Source organism: Carettochelys insculpta, chromosome 3, assembly GCF_033958435.1.
Source record: "Carettochelys insculpta isolate YL-2023 chromosome 3, ASM3395843v1, whole genome shotgun sequence".
In the NCBI taxonomy this organism is placed as follows: Eukaryota; Metazoa; Chordata; order Testudines; family Carettochelyidae; genus Carettochelys; species Carettochelys insculpta.
In genome coordinates, this window is record NC_134139.1 from 74,350,534 (window position 1) to 74,369,743 (window position 19,210).

The window sequence follows — 19,210 nt, forward strand, 5'->3', positions numbered from 1 at the left end:
CTCCACACCAGTCATAATTTTATAGACCTCTGTCAGTCCCATTTTCGTCATCTGTTTTTTCCAAGCTGAAAAGTCCCAGTTTTATTAATCTCTTATATGGCATCTAATCATTTTTTAAGCTTTTTTTTTTTTCTGAACTTAATCCTGTGTCAAGATTCTTAATGATTCCCAACATTTTCATTTTTGACTGCCATTGTACATTGAACAGATGTTGTTTAGAGAACTATCCACAATGACTCCAAGATTTCTCTTGAGTAGTAACAGCTAATTTAGTCCCCATTGTTTATAAAGATAATTGAGATTTGTTTTCCAATATGCATTACTTTGGTTTATCAACACTGAATTTCATCTGACATTTTGTTGTCCAGTCATCTAGTTTTGTGAGGTCCTTTTTGAAGCTCTTTGCCATCTGCTCTGGGCTTAAGTATCTTTGAGCAGTTTTCTATCTCTGATGGTCCCCCCCCGCCCTCCGTGGTTTATGAATATAAATATGCTTAACTCAGAGGATACTTTGGAGACGGTCTCATGTAATCTAGAGCTGCGTCTACACGTGCACGCTACTTCGAAGTAGCGGCAGTAACTTCGAAATAGCGCCCGTCACGTCTACACGTGTTGGGCGCTATTTCGAAGTTGAAATCGACGTTAGGCGGCGAGACGTCGAAGTCGCTAACCCCATGAGGGGATGGGAATAGCGCCCTACTTCGACGTTCAACATCGAAGTAGGGACGTGTAGACGATCCGCGTCCCGCAACATCGAAATAGCGGGGTCCTCCATGGCGGCCATCAGCTGGGGGGTTGAGAGATACTCTCTCTCCAGCCCTTGCGGGGCTCTGTGGTCACCATGGGCAGCAGCCCTTAGCCCAGGGCTTCTGGCTGCTGCTGCTGCAGCTGGGGGTCCGTGCTGCATATACAGGGTCTGCAACTAGTTGTTGGCTCTGTGTATCTTGCACTGTTTAATGAAAGTGTGTCTGGGAGGGGCCCTTTAAGGGAGCGACTTGCTGTTGAGTCCGCCCCGTGACCCTGTCTGCAGCTGTGCCTGGCTCCCTTATTTCGATGTGTGCTACTTTGGCGTGTAGACGTTCCCTCGCTGTGCCTATTTCGATGTTGGGCTGAGCAACGTCGAAGTTGAACATCGACGTTGCCGGCCCTGGAGGACGTGTAGACGTTATTCATTGAAATAGACTATTTCGATGTCGCAACATCGAAATAAGCTATTTCGAAGTTGGGTGCACGTGTAGACGTAGCCTATGTGTTTTTAATGTTGCAATTGGCTGGATTCGTTTTATTTTATTTTAGTGCATGTATTTTTCTTTTGAAGCTATAAATATAAGACGTAAGGGTGTTCTATAGTTTGAAATAAGATGATTAGAGCTATTACTCCTGTTCCTGGAACCTTAGTGACTGGGTGATCAACTTAACTAATTGTAAGCAGTCTTATTTATCCTGTAAGTCTAGAAGGTGGTTGGTGCTAGTGAGACCTGTGACTGCACCACTAGGTACAGAAAGTCATTTTGTTCCAGCCTTTTTCCAGGGGAAGGGGTTTATACAACAAAAATTTCCTGTCCTATTGGAAAATCTATTTAGACAATGGGAATCTTTCAGTTTGGACCCCCAGACTGCCTGGTAAACTACCTTACACACCCTAAGGAGAAACAAAGAACTATGAAATGCTGTTGTCCCAAATCAGAGCAAGAGAACAGATTTTACCTGACATGAGGAGCTATTTAGGGTGTAAGAATCTACATATAATTTTCCTAGTGAAGTTAAAACTGTGTGCGTCTTTTTAATTTAGTAACTTTAGTTTGAACTGTTTTTACTAATAACCACTGAATTCCTACTGTTTATGCTTAATGTACCTGAGGAAGAGGCGCTACGGTGCGTATCTCCCTTTCATTGATAACGGGGGCTTACCTGAGAAGCCATCTCTGTGCAAAAGTTTTGCACAGAGAGATGGGATCAAACCCCCCAAATAAATCCTTTTTGGGAGCTGGTTTCCTAGGTCCCATGCCCTAAAACTGCATCATCCCAGAGCTGAAGGAGGCTAGTGTCTGCATTACTGTGTGGGGGGCAGTAACCCCCAACTCTATGCCTTGTCTAGGTGAAACCAGAGGATCCCCTTCCCATGGAAAAACACTGAATCAAAATGGCTTTCGGCACCAGGAGGTATGGTCACAAGTCTTTCTAGCATAAACCACATTCTAGCCTTACAGGACAAACAAGGCTATCTACAAGTTAAGTTGAAACCCGGTCATTAGGATTTCAGGGGCAGGAGTAATGGCCCTCATCAACACATTTAAAGCTTAAATTTCATATTTCTAATTTTGCATAAACTACATGCACCATAATAAAATATACAAATCTAGTAGATTTGTAAACATTAAAATTGATAGGTTACATGAGGTATTTTGTCCAAAGCATCTCCAAGTTATGTATACTTTTATAGTCTTAAATCAATTTTCATAAAGCATGGGAGGACTGTCATAGTATCATCTGCAAATTTTGCCACCTCATTCTTTACTACATTCTCCAGATTACTTCTGAATATGTTGACAGACCCCAGGGGACACTACTAATTACTCCTCTCCATTCTGTAGACTGACTGCTTATTTCTATCCTTTGTTTTCTAACTTATAACCAGTTATCAGTCCATGGGAGAACTTTCCCCCTTATTCCATGACAGCTTACCTTGAAGATCCTTTGAAGGACCTAGTCAAAGACTTTCTGGAAATCTAAGAACACTGTATCCATTGAATCCCCCTTGTACACATGCTTGTTGACTAATTCAAAGAATTCTAGTAGATTGTTGCGGCATAATTTCCCTTTACAAAAAGAAATGACACTCTTCCTTAGCCAATTATGTTCTTTATATGATTTCAACCAATTTACCTGGTCCTAAAGTCAGACTTACTGGCCTGAAATTGACTAACCCTTTGTTTGACTTACCCTTGCCTTTTTTTATTATATAGGTTTCTGTGGTCTTTTTTTGTGTGAGTGTCATCCTGTTTTGGTTTTTCATAATTTTACCCAAGAACCTTTATGGAAGTTCTTGGCAAGAACATGGAATGCTATATTTGAGTTAAAAGACATATTTCATGGATGGCCTGCATACCAACTGAAGGTCGACCACTTCCTTATGAGTACAATTAGCTTAGTATTGGCCACTCCACACACATTGCTGTTGTAAACAATCTGTCCTAAATATCTGTCTCATGTTGCGGCCTGAATGGGTTAAGCATTAATGTCTGATCTGTACATTAGAGCAGTACCTATCTATCTGACAAGCAGTCTCTTAAATTTAACTTGGCTTCATTTTAGCTTCTTCTGTGGCTGAACGCTATCTCTTTTAACAGGTGGCTCTGCTGATATCAACCAGAATCCTTGCTACACTGGTACTCATAATTGTGACACCAATGCAGTATGTCGTCCAGGAACAGGGAATCAGTTCTCCTGTGAATGTTCTATAGGTTTCCGTGGAGATGGACGCGTTTGTTATGGTAGGTGAAACATTTATTCATCAGAATGATGGCGTGTATAAATTTTTGCTTGTCGTGCATGGAATGTATTAACTTGCACAACCAGCCCTTTTGGCCTAGATTCTTAAGGCCTATCATGGAAAATCTTGCTACTGGAATGTAGTTTCCTAAAGCTCTCTGAGGCAGAAGTTCTTTTGTGATTGCCACATAGACACAGTATGCTGCTGCTGGCACTCATGCAAATGAGGTGCTAATTTGCAAGTCATGCACCTCATTTGCCTGCTCTCGTGTGATCACTGTCCCAGCAGAGGCGTCTGTCACCACAAAGCAAGCTATGTAGATGGGGTTCTGTTGATCAGCCCCCTCCCTCCCCACCACACCCCCCCAACCTCAGCTTGTTGACAGGAAATCCATGAACACAACTTGCTTTGTGGCAACAGAAGCCTCTGCAGGGACAGCAATATGAGAGACAGTAGGCAAGTGAGGTGCATGATTTGTAAATTAGCACCTTATTCGCATTGAGTGCCCTCATTTGCATGACACTGGCAGCAGAAGCACACCATGTAGACATGGGCCATATGTTTTTGTAAATGCCTAGCACCAAGGACCATAAAGCTGATTGGAGCTTAAGTGCTAATGTAGCACATAAAATAGCATTAGATACTTAAAACTTTCTGCTTTTTTCCACTAAAAACAAATTTAGAGTGGAGAAAGAAGACAATTGAAAAAAATTAAACACATTGGTGAGTTGGTGTACATTAGAACTTTGTAATAGCTGTAGTTTGCCTTTTAATATCCAATAAAATTTTGTTTCTGAGCTATCAATCCTACATGCACAGCATATTCCAGAAAGTACTGCTATGTTCTGCTCACAGACCAGCTATAACAAATGCTACTTTGGCTTTTAATCAAAGCAGCTGATACTGATTTCAGTATCAGTCTCTCCACTGTCTTCAAAAGGCCCAGTCTAAAATCCTATCTTTTAGATTTTATGCACTAGGCTCAGTTAGCAATGGATGCCAGTTTGAGGATTTGTGTGAAGATGAAGTGCAATTTTACTATTATAGTGCAGTTTGCTCCAGTCAACTGTCTTGCCATTCTATGTTACATAATGGTTGAGCCACAATAGAATGAATTTAACCATTGTTAAATTTATTGGTTTTGGATGTGTAGCTTTGTATTCTTAATTCTGTGGATCCTTATGCCATCTCATAAGGTGCCAACTAGGAAATGTGAACCACTAGACAATGCTGTATGAGGTCTTTCTAGATAAAAGATGTTAATCTGTATATACGGTAGTAATCCACCGGATTGCTCTCTCTCTCTGTGTGTGTGTGTGTGTGTGTGTGTGTGTGTGTGTGGTTTGTTTTCAGATTGTATTGTGAAACAACCTCCTGAGTTGGTTGGTTTTTTTTGTTTTGGTTTTTTTTTTTTTAAGGGAAAAAAAAAAAAAGCCCCTCTAGCTGTGTCTACAAAAGCTTACTCCGAATACTAGTCGGGTCACTGAACTTGATACGGGTAAAACAATAGATTATGGATGTATCAGGTTGTGTAGCAAATAACTCATAATACAGTATTTCAAAAAGGACATAGCTGTCGTATGTAGAATGCCATTTGTGGTAAACACCAATAACTGCTTAATTTCAGCATGCTTTGCAAAATCTTTGAATCTACGCTAATTATTTTTAAAGCCCACTTCAGCTGCTGTAAATGTTACATTGAGGAGGAAGGGTAAAGACAAGAGGAAAAATTATCAAAGGTCTTCTATTTACCTCTTGCTTTCTGTCTTTTTGACAGTTTTCACTTCACAAACTACTTAATGTACAATTATATAATTTCTCACCACCTTTTCGTGACCCATGGAATATTGCATTAATATTGGGAGCTCATGTAAAATGATTGTACACCGACCTACTGCTGTAGAACCTATGTGTTCGAGGACTCTAATTTTGTACAATGGGTAAAGAATTGGAACCTAAAAAGTTTCGAACATCCAGTTACTGTCCTAGCAGGTGTGGTGGATTTTTTTTTTTTTTTTTTTTTTTTTTTTTTTTTTTTTTAAAAAGGCCTTTGGAACCACCTTTACGAGACAGGATTCTAAATGGAAGCAGTTCTAAGAAGTCTGTTCTTGTCAGTTGTGTACCATTGCTATTTAAAATATCACAGCTCTCTGCACTTTAATGTAGTACTTAAAGTAATAGCTATTTTATAGTGGCTAACTTGTTTATGAAATGTGGTGTTAGGCACACAAAGCTGAACTGTGGTAATGTGTTTTGTTTGACTCTCATAAATTAATCCCTCCTACATAACCCCTGTCACATCAGAAATGTCTAGACTAGGTCCTCCATGCTGGAGATCTATAAAACCTAATTATGCAAAGCTGAGAGTGCATGATTTACAGTTAAAAGTTATGGATCAATATCCCATCTGTGCAGGTCCTCCATGTTAAAATATAGTTGGTAGCTGCCAAATAGCACATTTTAATACAATATTACTCTTATTTTCTGAATGTGTGATCTTTGAGAATGGCATGCAGTAAATTTTTATGCATTCATGTAATTCTCCACAAGTAGAAAGCGTCCCTCATTATCTGTGTCGGTCATGCCATACATAACGCCTATATGAATTCCAACAGGTGTCATATTTTTTTAAAAAAGTCTGAAAGTTACAGCAGCAGTTGTTGGCTGAATCCATATTGTACAATTGTGATACGCTTTACTGCTGTAGCTTTGTGAAATCCTGCCTCCTTAGGAAAGGAACCTTTCATGGCATGTGGATAGTTCTTGAATGTCTTTATGGAAATGTTAAAGAATAACAACATAACAGTTGTATTGATTTGTTTCTCAGATTAGTTTTATTATACTACAGAACTAAGGCTGAGTGGGCCATTTATTGATCAGCAGTTGCGGGATGCCCTCATTTCCAGGATGGGCACTGTTCACCCATCTGTAATAACTGAACTCTCTTTTTTTTAACATTCCCTAGATATTGATGAGTGCTCAGAGCAACCAACAGTGTGTGGCAGCAATGCAGTCTGTAATAACCATCCAGGAACTTTCCGATGTGAGTGTATTGACGGCTATCAGTTTTCAGATGATGGACGGATTTGTGTGGGTGAGTTTAGTTGCACGTTTTCATGAATCATGTACTGTCAGATTTTGAGTAATGGGAATTGCTGCTTACAGCACTGACTTGGGAGTTAGGCTTCCTGGGTTCTGCTTCTGATTCAGCTACTTTGGGAAAGTCACTTAAAGGTAACTTTCAAAGAATTTTTATAACCTTGGGTGTGTGTCCTGTTTTCACAGCTAAAAGAGCTTGTTAGCACTTGTTTGTTTTTTTTCCCCTGTGACAGTATACTGGAACCTATCAATCATCTCTTTGAACTAAACAGATTTGAGCTCTGTAAGTCATGAGGCATTTTGGCTAGTCCTTGAATACTTTGTGTCTCTTTCCTGCCACCTTTCCAGTTCTTAAACATACTTTTCAAAATGTGGACAGAATAACTGTATACAGTATTCTGTTATCAGGCTGCCCAACAATGCTTACAGAAGTAAAATCGCTTTTGCACTCTAGATTGGATTTGATTGCGTTAGACTTCAAAAAGCAGAGTTTAAACCTGATAAACTTCCTGCTCTCTTGAATTCCCTTTTTCTTGAAGAAAATCTATGGAAATTTATCAAGACAATATTTAAAGGCACAACAAACTGTCCCAATGCAAAGAAAAAAGAACAGTAAGAGGCCAATGTGTTTGCATTATGACTTGAAAGTCAAAGGGAATCCTACTAAAAATGGAAAGGTGGACAAATTATGAAGGATGAGTACAAAAGAATTGCACAAGCATGTAGGGGCAAAATCTGAAAGACTAAGGACCCACATAAAAGGCAGTAGAAGAGGCTTTATAATGCTTTATACATCAGGAGCAAGAGTAGGATGAAGGGAAAAATCTAGGTTTACTAACTAGCAGAGAAAGGGTGGAACATAAGAATACCTAATTTGGAGTGTCCTCTCTTTGTCCATGTTGAATGTAATTAGTTCATGATCACTGGTCCGTGGGAACCACCAATTATTAGTCCAGTAATTTTTATCTGTCATTAGGAGGTCAAAAAAAAAAGCTGCCACATGCTGGGTACAGTATTTTTGTGTTAAAAATTATCGTGTGCTTTTTTTTAGAAAGCCTGGTGCTTTACAATTGTACAATTAACAGCAAGTTGTCATGAAGGCTGAATTTAATTTGACTAACATTGGCTGTCTTCAGCACCCAGCTGTTTCATACTTGCATGTTACTTTCAATTGTAGAGTCCAAATTTTATTGACATTTGTAGCTGTAATGGGGGTGGGGCGGGTGTGACTAATGTCTCATTTCACAGTTTCTCCAAATTTAAGGAAAGTCAGTCTCGACTTCAGTTTTAAACTATCCCATTGTGTTGCTCTCAGTACTGAGCCTATGCCTGCAAGCTGCCTGTTTGCTCTGTTTCTGAGAGCTCGACTTTAGTGCTGGGGTCCTGAAATAAGCTAGGTACAGCAGGAGTGCTGTAATAGCAAAAAGTGGCCACGGCCCCTCGCACTCTTTACTGCCTGTAAGAGCATGTGCAATGTTGGGGGAGGAGCAAGTGTCTGGAGCGGGGGAGGTTGTAGGTGTGGGGAGGGGAGAGGAAGAGTGTGGCTCAGGGAAAAGAAAGGGATGATATGGGTGGAAGGATGGTTCTTCTTCGAGTGTCCCCGTGGGTGCTCCACATTAGGTGTCGGGCTCGCCCGGCGCCGCAGATCAGATCTTCCAAGCAGTTTCTGCCGGACTGCGCATGCGCCGGTGCGCGCCACTCCCCCGCGCGCTCCCGGCCACGTGCGCGATCTGGTCCCCGCCAGTTCCTCTTAACCGCCGTCGGAATCCGAACTAGGCTAAGGCCATGTAGCGTATTCAATGACTTTAACTGTTTTTTCTTTAAAGTTTTTCAAGTACTTAGGCTACTGCAAGTTAGCCGGTTGTTATTTTTCAAAAAAAAAAAAAAAAAAGAAAACAACAAACAAACTACAAGCGGGACAGCTTCAATCCAGTCCCAGTAACATGCGCCGGAGGCCAGGAGCATAGGGCCATCAGCCCTCCTGCTGCAGCAGGCCATCAGAAGGGGAAAATAGCACAGAGAAGGTGCTAAGTACCCGTTTAACAACTGAAAGACTCACCAACAATGTCCTCTTCAGGATTTAAAAAATGTGAGTCCTGCCGAGAGGTGATGCCAGCGTCTGATGGGCACAGCCTATGCATAAGGTGCCTTGGGGAGTCCCATGTTGCACAGAAATGCTCCTTCTGTGCTAAATTAACAGCCAGAGCAAGGAGAGACAGGGAGATGCGGCTTAAAATGCTGCTTTTCGACAAGGCCCTCCAGCCAGACGTGCCGGAGCGGCCGCAGCAGAAGGGACCCTCCGGGGCCCATAAAAGGAAAGCCGCCTCCCTGACCCCATCAGCGCAAAAACGGAGGAAAGTCTCCCCAGCCCGATCCCTGCCGGCAGCAACAGCGAGCGGGACGGGAGGAGCGAGCAGCCCCCAGCCGCAGCAACAGCTGATCGGCGGCGGCACGGAGAGCCACGTGGAAGCGGCTCAGCCTCCAATAATCAGCCAGCCGCCCCGCACCACAGGCAGGGCGGCGGCTAAACAAGCGCCGGTACCGGCGGCACCGCAGGCAGTGGCACCGACCCCCGAGGAACCAGCGGTGCAGAGCGCTCAGGCACGCAGCCTGCAGGCACCGGAGGACACCGCACGTGCAGCACCGCCCTCGAGCATGCCGAGCTCGGTGCGGACGGGGCCGGGATCCCCTGTACGTCAGGGGGCGGAGTTACCTCCTCAAGGGAGGGGGAAGGCTGCACACAAGAGGAGGCATTGCAGCCCCTCTCCGCACAGGGCTGTGGAGTTGCTTTCTCACAGCCCTCCGCTTATGTTGCAGACTCCAACCAGAAGGCAGGGGTCCCCCCTAGCCTACCCGGAGCCCCCTTCTCCATTTTTGCAACCAGCCTCACCCTGGCTGGGACCACCTTCACCTTTCCTGGGGTTTGAACCGCTGGACTATTATGCAAAATCGCTCTCTCCAGTGTCTCGACGATCTCCCTCCCCCAGACGCAGAGGGTACGCACCAAGGGAGTTGTCTAGGTCACCTTCCCAAGAACAGTGCCTATACTGCCATGGTCGCCCCTACCACGCGGGGCATAGACACCATCGGCAATCTACTAGGGAAAGATCCCCACAGACGATCTCGTACCCCTGAGGGCAATTGCGACCGGGGACAGAGACTCAAGCATCTCAGGGGGGAATGGTTATGGAACCCCGAGATTTTCCCTCGCAAACCTCTAGTGAGAGGGTGTACCATCACCAGCAGGAACCGGAAGGGTCCAGAGAGACGTACCCCAGCGGTTCCTCGCTCTCCTCCCCGGATGAGGCTACGGCCCCGGGGGACGTCCATCCTCCGGACGATCTCAAACAGTTTCAAGAGCTGTTTTACGAGGGTGGTCTCCACGCAAGGCATCCAGACAGCAAAGGTGCAAGAGAAACACCATAAGCTCCTAAAAAATCTGAGACCTCCGGCCTCCTCCAAAATAGCAATACCGCTTGATGACGCAATCTTGGAGTCTGCCACTATGATATGGCAGACTCCTGCGACTATTCCGCCTGTCCACAAGAGAGCGGGGAAAAAAAAAAAAAAAAATACTTCGTGCCGACAAAGGGCATGGAGTTCCTGTTCAGCCACCCACAACCAAATTCCTTGGTGGTGGAGTCGTCGCAACGTGGGGGAACAGACAAACATGCCAAAAAGCTAGAGCTGTTGGGCAGAAAGGTCTACTCCTCCTCCACTCTACTGTTGCGAATGGCAAATTACGCAGCGCATCTAGCGAACCATAATTTAGACAACCACATTAGGTTAACTTCCCTCATGGACTCGCTTCCAGAGGGCAAGAAACCAGTGCTCAAGGCCATCATGCAAGAAGGCTACGTGGCCTCGAGGACGGGAGTTCAGATCGCCCTGGATGTTGCAGACACAGCAGCACGCTCCACAGCTACGGCAGTGGTGATGCGAAGCGAGTCCTGGCTCCAGACTCTGGGTATACCGAGGGCCTGCAGACAAAGATTTAAGAGCCACACTTAGGACCCTGGGGATTTACACCCCTCCATACAAAAAGAAAAAGTACTACCCTCAACAAAGACGGTACCAGTACCAGCAACAGCGTCCCCAGTACCACAGGGGTTACGAGCAAGGGCGACATCAACAGCACCAGCAGTACAGAACTCCCAGGCGACGTTCCCAACAGAGCCGTGCGTCCTCGGGGCAGGGCCAAAGGCCACAAGTTTGAGACACAGATCCAGGGCTGCGCCATCACTACCATCGCACAAGGTCATCCGAAGCGGTTATTCCACCATCGCCTCCGACCATTCTATAACCAGTGGCAAAGGATCACCACAGACAAATGGGTGCTGGAGATCATAGCCACGGGGTACGCCCTCCCCTTCCAGTCGCTCCCACTGCCATGACCTCCACCCAGGCCCCACCTCCAGGAGGCCTCCCACGTAGCGAGGCTCAAGCAGGAGGTAGACCATCTCATGCTCATGGGGGCAGTGGAAAGAGTGCCAGAGCAACTGCAAGGGAGAGGGTTCTACTCGAGGTACTTCCTCACGGGGAAAAAGACAGGAGGCGGGAGGTCCATCTTAGATTTTCGAGGCCTCAACCGGTACCTGCGCAAGCAACGCTTTCGGGTGATCACAATCGCCTCCATCCTTACGGCACTAGACGATGGAGATTGGTTCGCAGCCCTCGACTTATAAGACGCGTATTTTCACATAACTATTCATCCAGCTCACCTACGATTCCTCTGGTTTTCATGGTAGGCAAAGAACATTTTCAATACAAGGTCCTACCGTTTGGCCTCTCCTCAGCCCCCAGAGTCTTCACCAAGACCTTGGCAGTTGTGTCAGCCTACCTGCACAGACAGGGGGTATTTATATTCCAGTATCTGGATGACTGCCTACTCAAAGGGGCCTCGAAGGAGGAGGTACTATGCATGATATGCGTCACAGCAGGCACGTTGTCTTCGCTCGGCCTGGTTATCAATCTGACAAAATCAAAGATAGACCCCACACAGGACATAGAGTTCGTAGGGGCACGCATAAATTCTATTACAGCGAGGGCGTATCTACCAGAGACTCGCTTTCGGGCCATCGGCTCCCTCGTGCTAGTCTTCACCTTCAGCCCTACGGTGCCGGTTCTGACGTGCTTACAGCTGCTGGGCCACATGACAGCAGCGACGTTCGTAGAACAGAACGCCAGGTTACACATGCGCAGCATGCAGCACTGGCTGGCGAGCGTATACAAACCGGCAGCACACACTGTTCACAGGGTGGCGTCGCCCACAACAGAGGTGCGCAAATCCCTGCAATGGTGGGTAAACCCCGAGAACCTGCTAACGGGTACCCTTCCACCAACCACACACATTGGTTTTTCTTACTACAGATGCCTCCCTCCATAGGGTGGGGAGCACACATGGGCGAAGAGGTGACGCAAGGGCTGTGGTCCTCCACGGAGCAGTCACTGCACACAAATATACTGGAGCTCAGAGTGGCTCAGCTCCCTAGAGAGCACATGTATGGAGGAAGTGCAGCAAGTCCTAGAAAGTAGCAGGAGGACTTCCACCAGGAAGACCTACAAGCAGAAATGGACTCGCTTTACGGCATGGTGTTCTACCAAACAGCTAGCCCCCCGTTCGGTGCCTATGGCTGTGATATTAGAGTATTTACTGGACCTCAAGAGAGGAGGACTCTCACTATCCTTGTTTAAGGTCTACCTTGCCGCCATTTTGGCGTTCAGACACGAAGAGGAAGGGCACATGGTGTTCGCCCATCCCATGGTTACCAGGTTCCTCAAAGGGCTGGTAAACCTATACCCCCCCCCCCCCCCCTCGGAAACCGCTTCCACCTTCGTGGAACTTGGACCTGGTGCTTAATGCGAAAAGGGGACCACCGTTCGAGCCTTTGGCTCCGGTTTCCCTCCGCCTCCTTATGATAAAGACGACCTTTCTTCTCGCAATCACGTCAGCTCGCAGGGTGAGCGAGCTTGCGGCAGTTATGGCAACGCCACCCTGCGCTGTTTTTCCAAGGAGGCGGTAACCATACGGCTGCATCCAGCCTGTGTTCCTAAAGTTTCTTTCTGAGTTTCATACTAACGAACCTATTGTTTACCCTTGTTTTATCCAAAGCCTCATAACTCTAACAAAGAGGCGCGCCTACACCTCCTCGACGTGAGGAGGCGCTAGCTTTCTATATAGACAGGACCAAGTCCTTCCGGAGAACGGATAGACTCCTAGTCTCTATCGCTCCCAAATCAAAAGGAGAATGTCTCTCTTCGCAGAGAATCTCGAAGCACATCGTATCTTGCATAAAAATGTGCTACAAACTCAAAAACACTCCTTTACTGGCCATGCCCAGGGCTCATTCCACTAGGGCGGTGGCAGCATCAACAGCCTTTTTTCAAGGGCGTTGCGCTAAAAGACATTTGCAGTGGCGACCTGGTCATCCTGTGACACCTTCACCAAACATTACGCCCTTCACAGGGTATTCCAAGAGGATACCCGTCTCTCGGCAGCGGTCCTCTCGGGGACAAGCTGCACATAATCCGATTACCCACCTCCTATCTTGGGTTACTGCTGGGTAGTCACCTATGTGACACTCGAAGAAGAAAGAAAGGTTACTCACCATAGTAACGGTGGTTCTTCGAGATGTGTCCCCGTGGGTGCTCCACTGCCCGCCCATCCTCCCCGCTCCGGATCTCTGTTTAGTGTTTTGCAGGAGCATCCGAGGCGGTTGGTCAAGGAACTGGCGGGGACCGGATCGCGCACGTGGCCGGGAGCGTGCAGGGGAGTGGCGCGCACCGGCGCATGCGTGGTCCGGCAGAAACTGCTTGGAAGATCCGATCTGCGGCGCCGGGCGAGCCCAACACCTAATGTGGAGCACCCACGGGGACACATCTCGAAGAACCACTGTTACTACGGTGAGTAACCTTTCTTTCAGGTACCATTGATACTCTCTCTCCACTCGCACTCTGCTGATTGCTTTAACTAAAGGGGTAGGGAGAGCCCAGTGGTTTGAGCATTGGCCTGCTAAACCCCAGGTTGTGAGTTCAATCCTGGAGGGGGCCATTTAGGGATCTGAGGCAAATAAACTTTTTAAAAAAAAAAAAAAAAAGGGGGGAGGGGGGGTGCTTGGCCCTGCCAAGAGGGCAGGGGACTGGACTCAATGACCTCCCAAGGTCCCTTCCAACTCTGAGATGTGTATCTCCATATATTCATCTTACTGTATTGGCTCTAACTTCATTACATATTTCTTTTTGTTTCAGCACCTGGTTGGTGGAAACCTAAATTTAAGATTTTGTAGTCAGGCATTTCCTACTCTGGTACAGGCTCACACAATATTTTTTCCCCTTTGTCCCTCTTGGGCATTTGCATTTATAGAAGTTACTTAGCCAACTACCATAAAAGTTGAAGTCTTATACAGAATGCTTATTTAACATGAATTTCTGTGTACACAGATTTCCCTTGTGGAATCTTCATCCTGTTTGATGTTCTGTAGGTCCCTTTTTAGGGGTTGAATGTGTTTGCCTGGAGAAAATTAGAAGCCTCAAGAGTTTAAAATCAAAAGATCCTGGAAAAAATATGAAACCAGTTTAAAAATGTATGACTTTTTGGACAGTCTTGGATCTATTGACTGACTTTAAAAAGAGAACATTCCACCCCCTTCACACCATCCTTTATGGGTACCCCTTCCATTTGAAAATTCACTTGAAGGTCAGGGTAGGGTCAGGTTGGGGGAGAGATGATGCTGGAAGGAATTCATGGCAGACTGGGCACAGGAAAAGGTGTGGAAGGTCAACAATCTTTTCTTTCTGCTCTCTAGTCATCTTTCTTTCGTCATTTAATCAGCAGGCCCATACATTGTGTCTTCATTGCACACCGGTGTCCTCACTGCATAAGACTTTAGTGTAGCAGGGGAGGGCTTGGGCAGCTGGGAGGCAATGTAAACCATATGTGTGGTGGGTGTTCTTCACTGTTGGTTGTAGTGGCCCCTAGACCCACTTACAGAGGACAAGTCTTCTCTGCAGCCTTAGCTGAGAGCCAGCTGGCTTTTAGCTCAAATGGTAGAGCAGTGAAATCCAATAATAAATAAAGGATCTCCACACCTGTGGTTATGATCCTTGCATATTCACCACAGCCTTCTGCTGCCACCGCCCATGAATGCCCAACTCCCCCTCTAGAGACAGCCACCTCCCCCGTTTGAATAGTGTATTCCTGCGACTCACTGGAGCCAGCACCCCTGGAGCTGCGTCAGCCTGCGCACACACCAGGGCAGCTGCACCAGGCCTGCCAGCTCTGGGCTGGAGTGGCAAAGCTCTACAGGGGCTGCCTCCCCCAGTGCATGCATCCCACCACGTGGTGGGGCACATGCATGGAGCAGGCAGAGGGGCACTCCATGTGTGGCTCAGCTGAGCTGCATTTTGCCACACCCCAGTGCCACATGTGGTGAATGGGGAGCATCTTGGATACCATGGCTGTAGAGGCTCATGCACTGAGGTCCAGAGGTCCCAGGTTCAGGTCAGCCTGTCAGCAGTTACGGCAGCATGAGGCTGCTCTGTTTAAAAAGTAGCAGTGCAGACAGGGAAGGCACTGCTTGAGCTATGGAGAACCACATATGCTTTAAAGAGAGCCCTGCATTATCCACTTCATATCTGTGTATAGTGGAGCAGAAACCTATGTAGGGCTCCTCCCCCCATGAATACACTGTGTCAAGCCAGGACTTAAAAACATCTAGTGATGGAGATTCCACCACCTCTCTAGGCAACACATTCCACTGCTTCACCGCTCTCCTGCTGAAGTACTTTTTCCTAATATCCATCCTACTCCTCTCCTTCTGTAACTTCAGACCATTGCTCCTTGTTCTGCCATCTCTCACTGCTGAGAACAGTTTCTCTCCATCCTCTTTAGAGCTCCCCTTCAGGAAGTTGAAGGCTGCTATTAAATCCCCTGTCAATTTTCTCTTCTACAAACTAAACAAGCCCACAGCCCTCAGCCTCTCCTCATAGGTCACGTGCTCCAGCTCCTTACCCATTTTCCTTGCCCTCTGCTGAACCTGCTCCAGCACATCCACATCCTTTGTATACAGGGAGGCCCAAAACTGGATGCAGTACTGCTGATGTGGCCTCACCAGTGCCTAAGCTGTGTCCTAAACTTCCCTGCATGGGGTGCCAAGCGCTAGCCCTGCCTGGCCCCTTACCTGGTAAGTGATGACCTGCAGACTCCTGGCTTCAGGTCCCTGCTGCCCGTTACCACCCCTCCCCTGTTCCTGCTGCCTGCCCTTTTCCCTGCACACTATGGGCTCCCTTCCCCCTGCCCCCAACATTCATCTGTGCTCCATCCCTCCTCCAGAAGATTTACTGTGATGCTGGAAGTAAAATCTGTGTTGTGCTTTGGATGAGTTGCGTCTAGCCATGTGGATTGAATGTGGGTCCACATTTTTGTATTGGTGCAGGACTCTATCCCTATGCCTGGGGACATATCCACAGGCTCAGGTCTGTCTTTACTCACCTAAGCAGTGCCTGGTTGCTTGTGTTGCTGTTTGTACCCGTGCATGGAGGGCTCCTGAGTATGTCCTGTAGAAATGTGTAGAGGTACCAGTAAAGTTCTTCCTTGTGGCACTTCCATGAAGCAGCTCTGGCCAAATTCAGCCCTGACACTGACCCCCAGTTTTGGCCCATTTCTAGCAGAGACATAGGAAAGGTACACCCTGCAGGATACAGCATTAGGAGGAGGATGGGAATTCATTTCTTGTAGAAAGAAAACAAATCCAGAAGCTCTTTTCTTGTCTTCTCCTTCCCCAAGGATAGGGAACCAACATTCTGCAAATCAAAGTCCTAGAGCAACAGTTCCCAACCTTTTCCAGACAGGGACCTATTTTGGCAATTCAGAAAGACTTGCTGACCCAAGGCAATTTAAAAATGGGGTGGAGAAGAGGAGAAGCAGAGCCATAACTACTTAATTTTGTACCTGAGGCAAGAATATAAAATTGCATCCCTTCCTGTTTATAGATTGATAATAGCTTTATAGAAAAAGGGAAAATATTAATAACTACATTTACTCTAGCTAATCAGTTGTGGAGGGGGAAAGATACTCATCCCCAAACCAATCCCCCCAGCTTAAACCCCACATTCAGGGGCTGGGGCAAGCAAGGAGTCAGACTCTGGGGCTGCAGAAGGCTTTGCCACTCCCTGTCAGCAGTTCTGGTGGAGTTGTCTCCCTTTATTGACTGTATAATGTTTTCTCCATTTGAGGATGAAAGTGTTAATAGGGTATTGGGGATAGGCTGTTGATTCCACTGGAGTTTGGAGAAAATGGCTATAAATAGGTGCTCCTTTCAGATTGTCTTCTCTTCCAGAAAGATTGATGCTGGCAGAGGTGATCTTCCAGAGTTTGTGTCTGGTAGGGACGTGCTAAATCAAACTCACAGGGCACCCACATCCATGCCAGTACTCCTGCCCCTCAATAGGAAAAAGGGAAGTCCACAGGACCTTGCTCTCCCACTTACCTGTCCCTCCCAGAAAAGAATTTATGAAGGTGTGAGCACTCATGCCCCAGCAGTTAGAATGCTGTTGAGGCTGTGCATGTTGCAGATTCAAAGATTTCTGGGGAGGTTATTTCAGATTTTATTTTTAATTCTTTTTTGTTTCTTCCTCTTCTCTTAGCTATAACGAGTAGGAGTGTGGAGTTCTGGAGATCCAAAGAAGTAGTGTTAGGCATGGAATAGTTGTTTCACTGTATGAAATGTGATACTCTGACATCTGTGTCTGTGTTAACTAATGGGGGAAGTTTTGACTGACTATGCTAATCTACAAATGTATTTGGCTCCTACTGAGGCACATCTCACATACATGCCAAATGACAACAATCCTGGGTCATTTGTAGGTTAGTGTAGTTTGATACTGAGTTATTCCCAGTACATTCCCCTGATCGTTCAGCCAATGTCTTGTTAAGCGTTGCAGTTATTTTCCTGACCTTTTTCTCATCCACTTCTTGAGTGATTATAAAAAGGGGTGGTGGGAGGAGGGGAGAAACCGCTGTTGAAGGGGAGGGTGTGTGGTTAGTTCTGTCTTACATAGCACCTTGTAGGTTTGGGCCAAAAAGGTACTCTGTAAGGTGAAGCCCTTCATGCTTCAAATGATTGCTCATGTGCATTCCAAGATGGGTGGGTGCTGGCACATGCCTAGTTGCCGGAAGCTTTTTACCGTAGCCAGTAGCCCAAGGGTCGATGCGGTGCCCCCTGGAGTGGTGCCCGTATAGTGGCCCATATGTGCACCGCCTGCCCTGTCCCCCACTCAGTTCCTTCTCGCCGTGCTGTCAGTTGCTGGAGCTCTTTGTCAGCTTCTTGTGTATTGCTGGTAGCCCTTACTTGTAAATTAGTTGATAGTTAGTTGTCTTTTACTTGTAAGTAGTCCCACTTAAAGGTTGGTGAGCCGAGGCGGGACTCTAACCCCCCTCAACACTTCGGCACCAGGGAATGCCTGGCTTGCCAGGTTTCAACACCCACTCAAAATGCGGCAAACAAATGCCCAAGAGCAACCCGCATAAGACTTGTGTGAGCTGCCTCGGTGAGGCTCGCTTCCGGGAACGCTGTTCTATATGCAAGGCCTTCAAGCCTAGACTGTTGAAAGACAAGACGACGGCTGAAGGTGCTGCTGATGGAGGCAGCCTTGTGTCCAGACATTTCCCCAGCTGGAGCTCAGAGCAGTGCAGAGTGCTCTGATGCCGTTGGTGCCATCAGAGCCCTCCCGACCCCAAGAGCAGGACTCTGTGCCTAGTGCTCCTCAGCGCCATAGCAGCCAATCCCCAGTGCCTCGTAAGAAAGAGAGGCGAGACTGAGGTCAAGCCCATGAGGGGGAAACAAGTGCCAGGCCTTTTGAGGAGTCCACCAGATCATACCCTGACCAGGATCACGAAGTGCAGATGTTGACTCCAGCATGAGGCAGGAGCCTGCGCTCTCCGCAGCTGCCTTTGACTCTGGAGGCTTTCAGCGCCACACAGGGCCTCTTACAAATAACCATGTTGGTCCTGAGTCCTTGTTGCCCCCTCAGACACAAGCGCCAGAGCAGTTTGCAAGGTCACCAGCACGGTTTCTGACACCGCTTCGACCCCCGCAGATGGTTACCTACTTCAGTGCCCCGTATCACACGGTGCCAGGCATGCAGAAGCCAGCAGATATTATGGGCCCCTCAGCGCTGTCATGGTTGTCAGTGTCAGAATTGGACTTTGTTTTTTACACTCCGGCTTGGAGCAGGAGTACGAGGTTGTCCTAGTACAGTGGACATCCGCACTGGTCCTGGCTCCCCCCAGCAGGGGATTGGCAGGTGCTCCCCTAATGGCCATTTTGGACCCCGTGGGTGATCCACGAGGAACGGGGGAAAGCCGTAGGACTCCCTACTAGGGCTCCAGGCACTCCCCAGGTGCCAAGATCAGCACCATCTGCATCGCTGGGGCCACCTCCACGAGAGCAGGCTCAGGAGCTGACAGTGCAGGAGGTGCCTGTAGAGCCTTTGGCACTGATGGCGGCGTCAGCACCTGTGCAGTTGATACCGACCCAGATGCGGACACCGCCTTTGCAGCCACCAGGACCTATGGTGCTGTCCCAGGTGCTGAGCTATCCCACATTGATGGCACCCAAG

General features: G+C 47.2%; 1 protein-coding gene across 1 annotated transcript in view; it reads left to right on the forward strand.

The window, feature by feature from the left end:
- Window positions 1–19,210, forward strand: part of NID1 (nidogen 1) — a 127,346-nt gene that overhangs the window by 26,569 nt on the left and 81,567 nt on the right. The window contains exons 9-10 of the mRNA XM_074990127.1: window positions 3,351–3,494; window positions 6,459–6,587. Of these exons, the coding sequence (XP_074846228.1) occupies window positions 3,351–3,494; window positions 6,459–6,587 (273 nt within the window). The remainder of the gene's footprint in view (window positions 1–3,350; window positions 3,495–6,458; window positions 6,588–19,210) is intronic.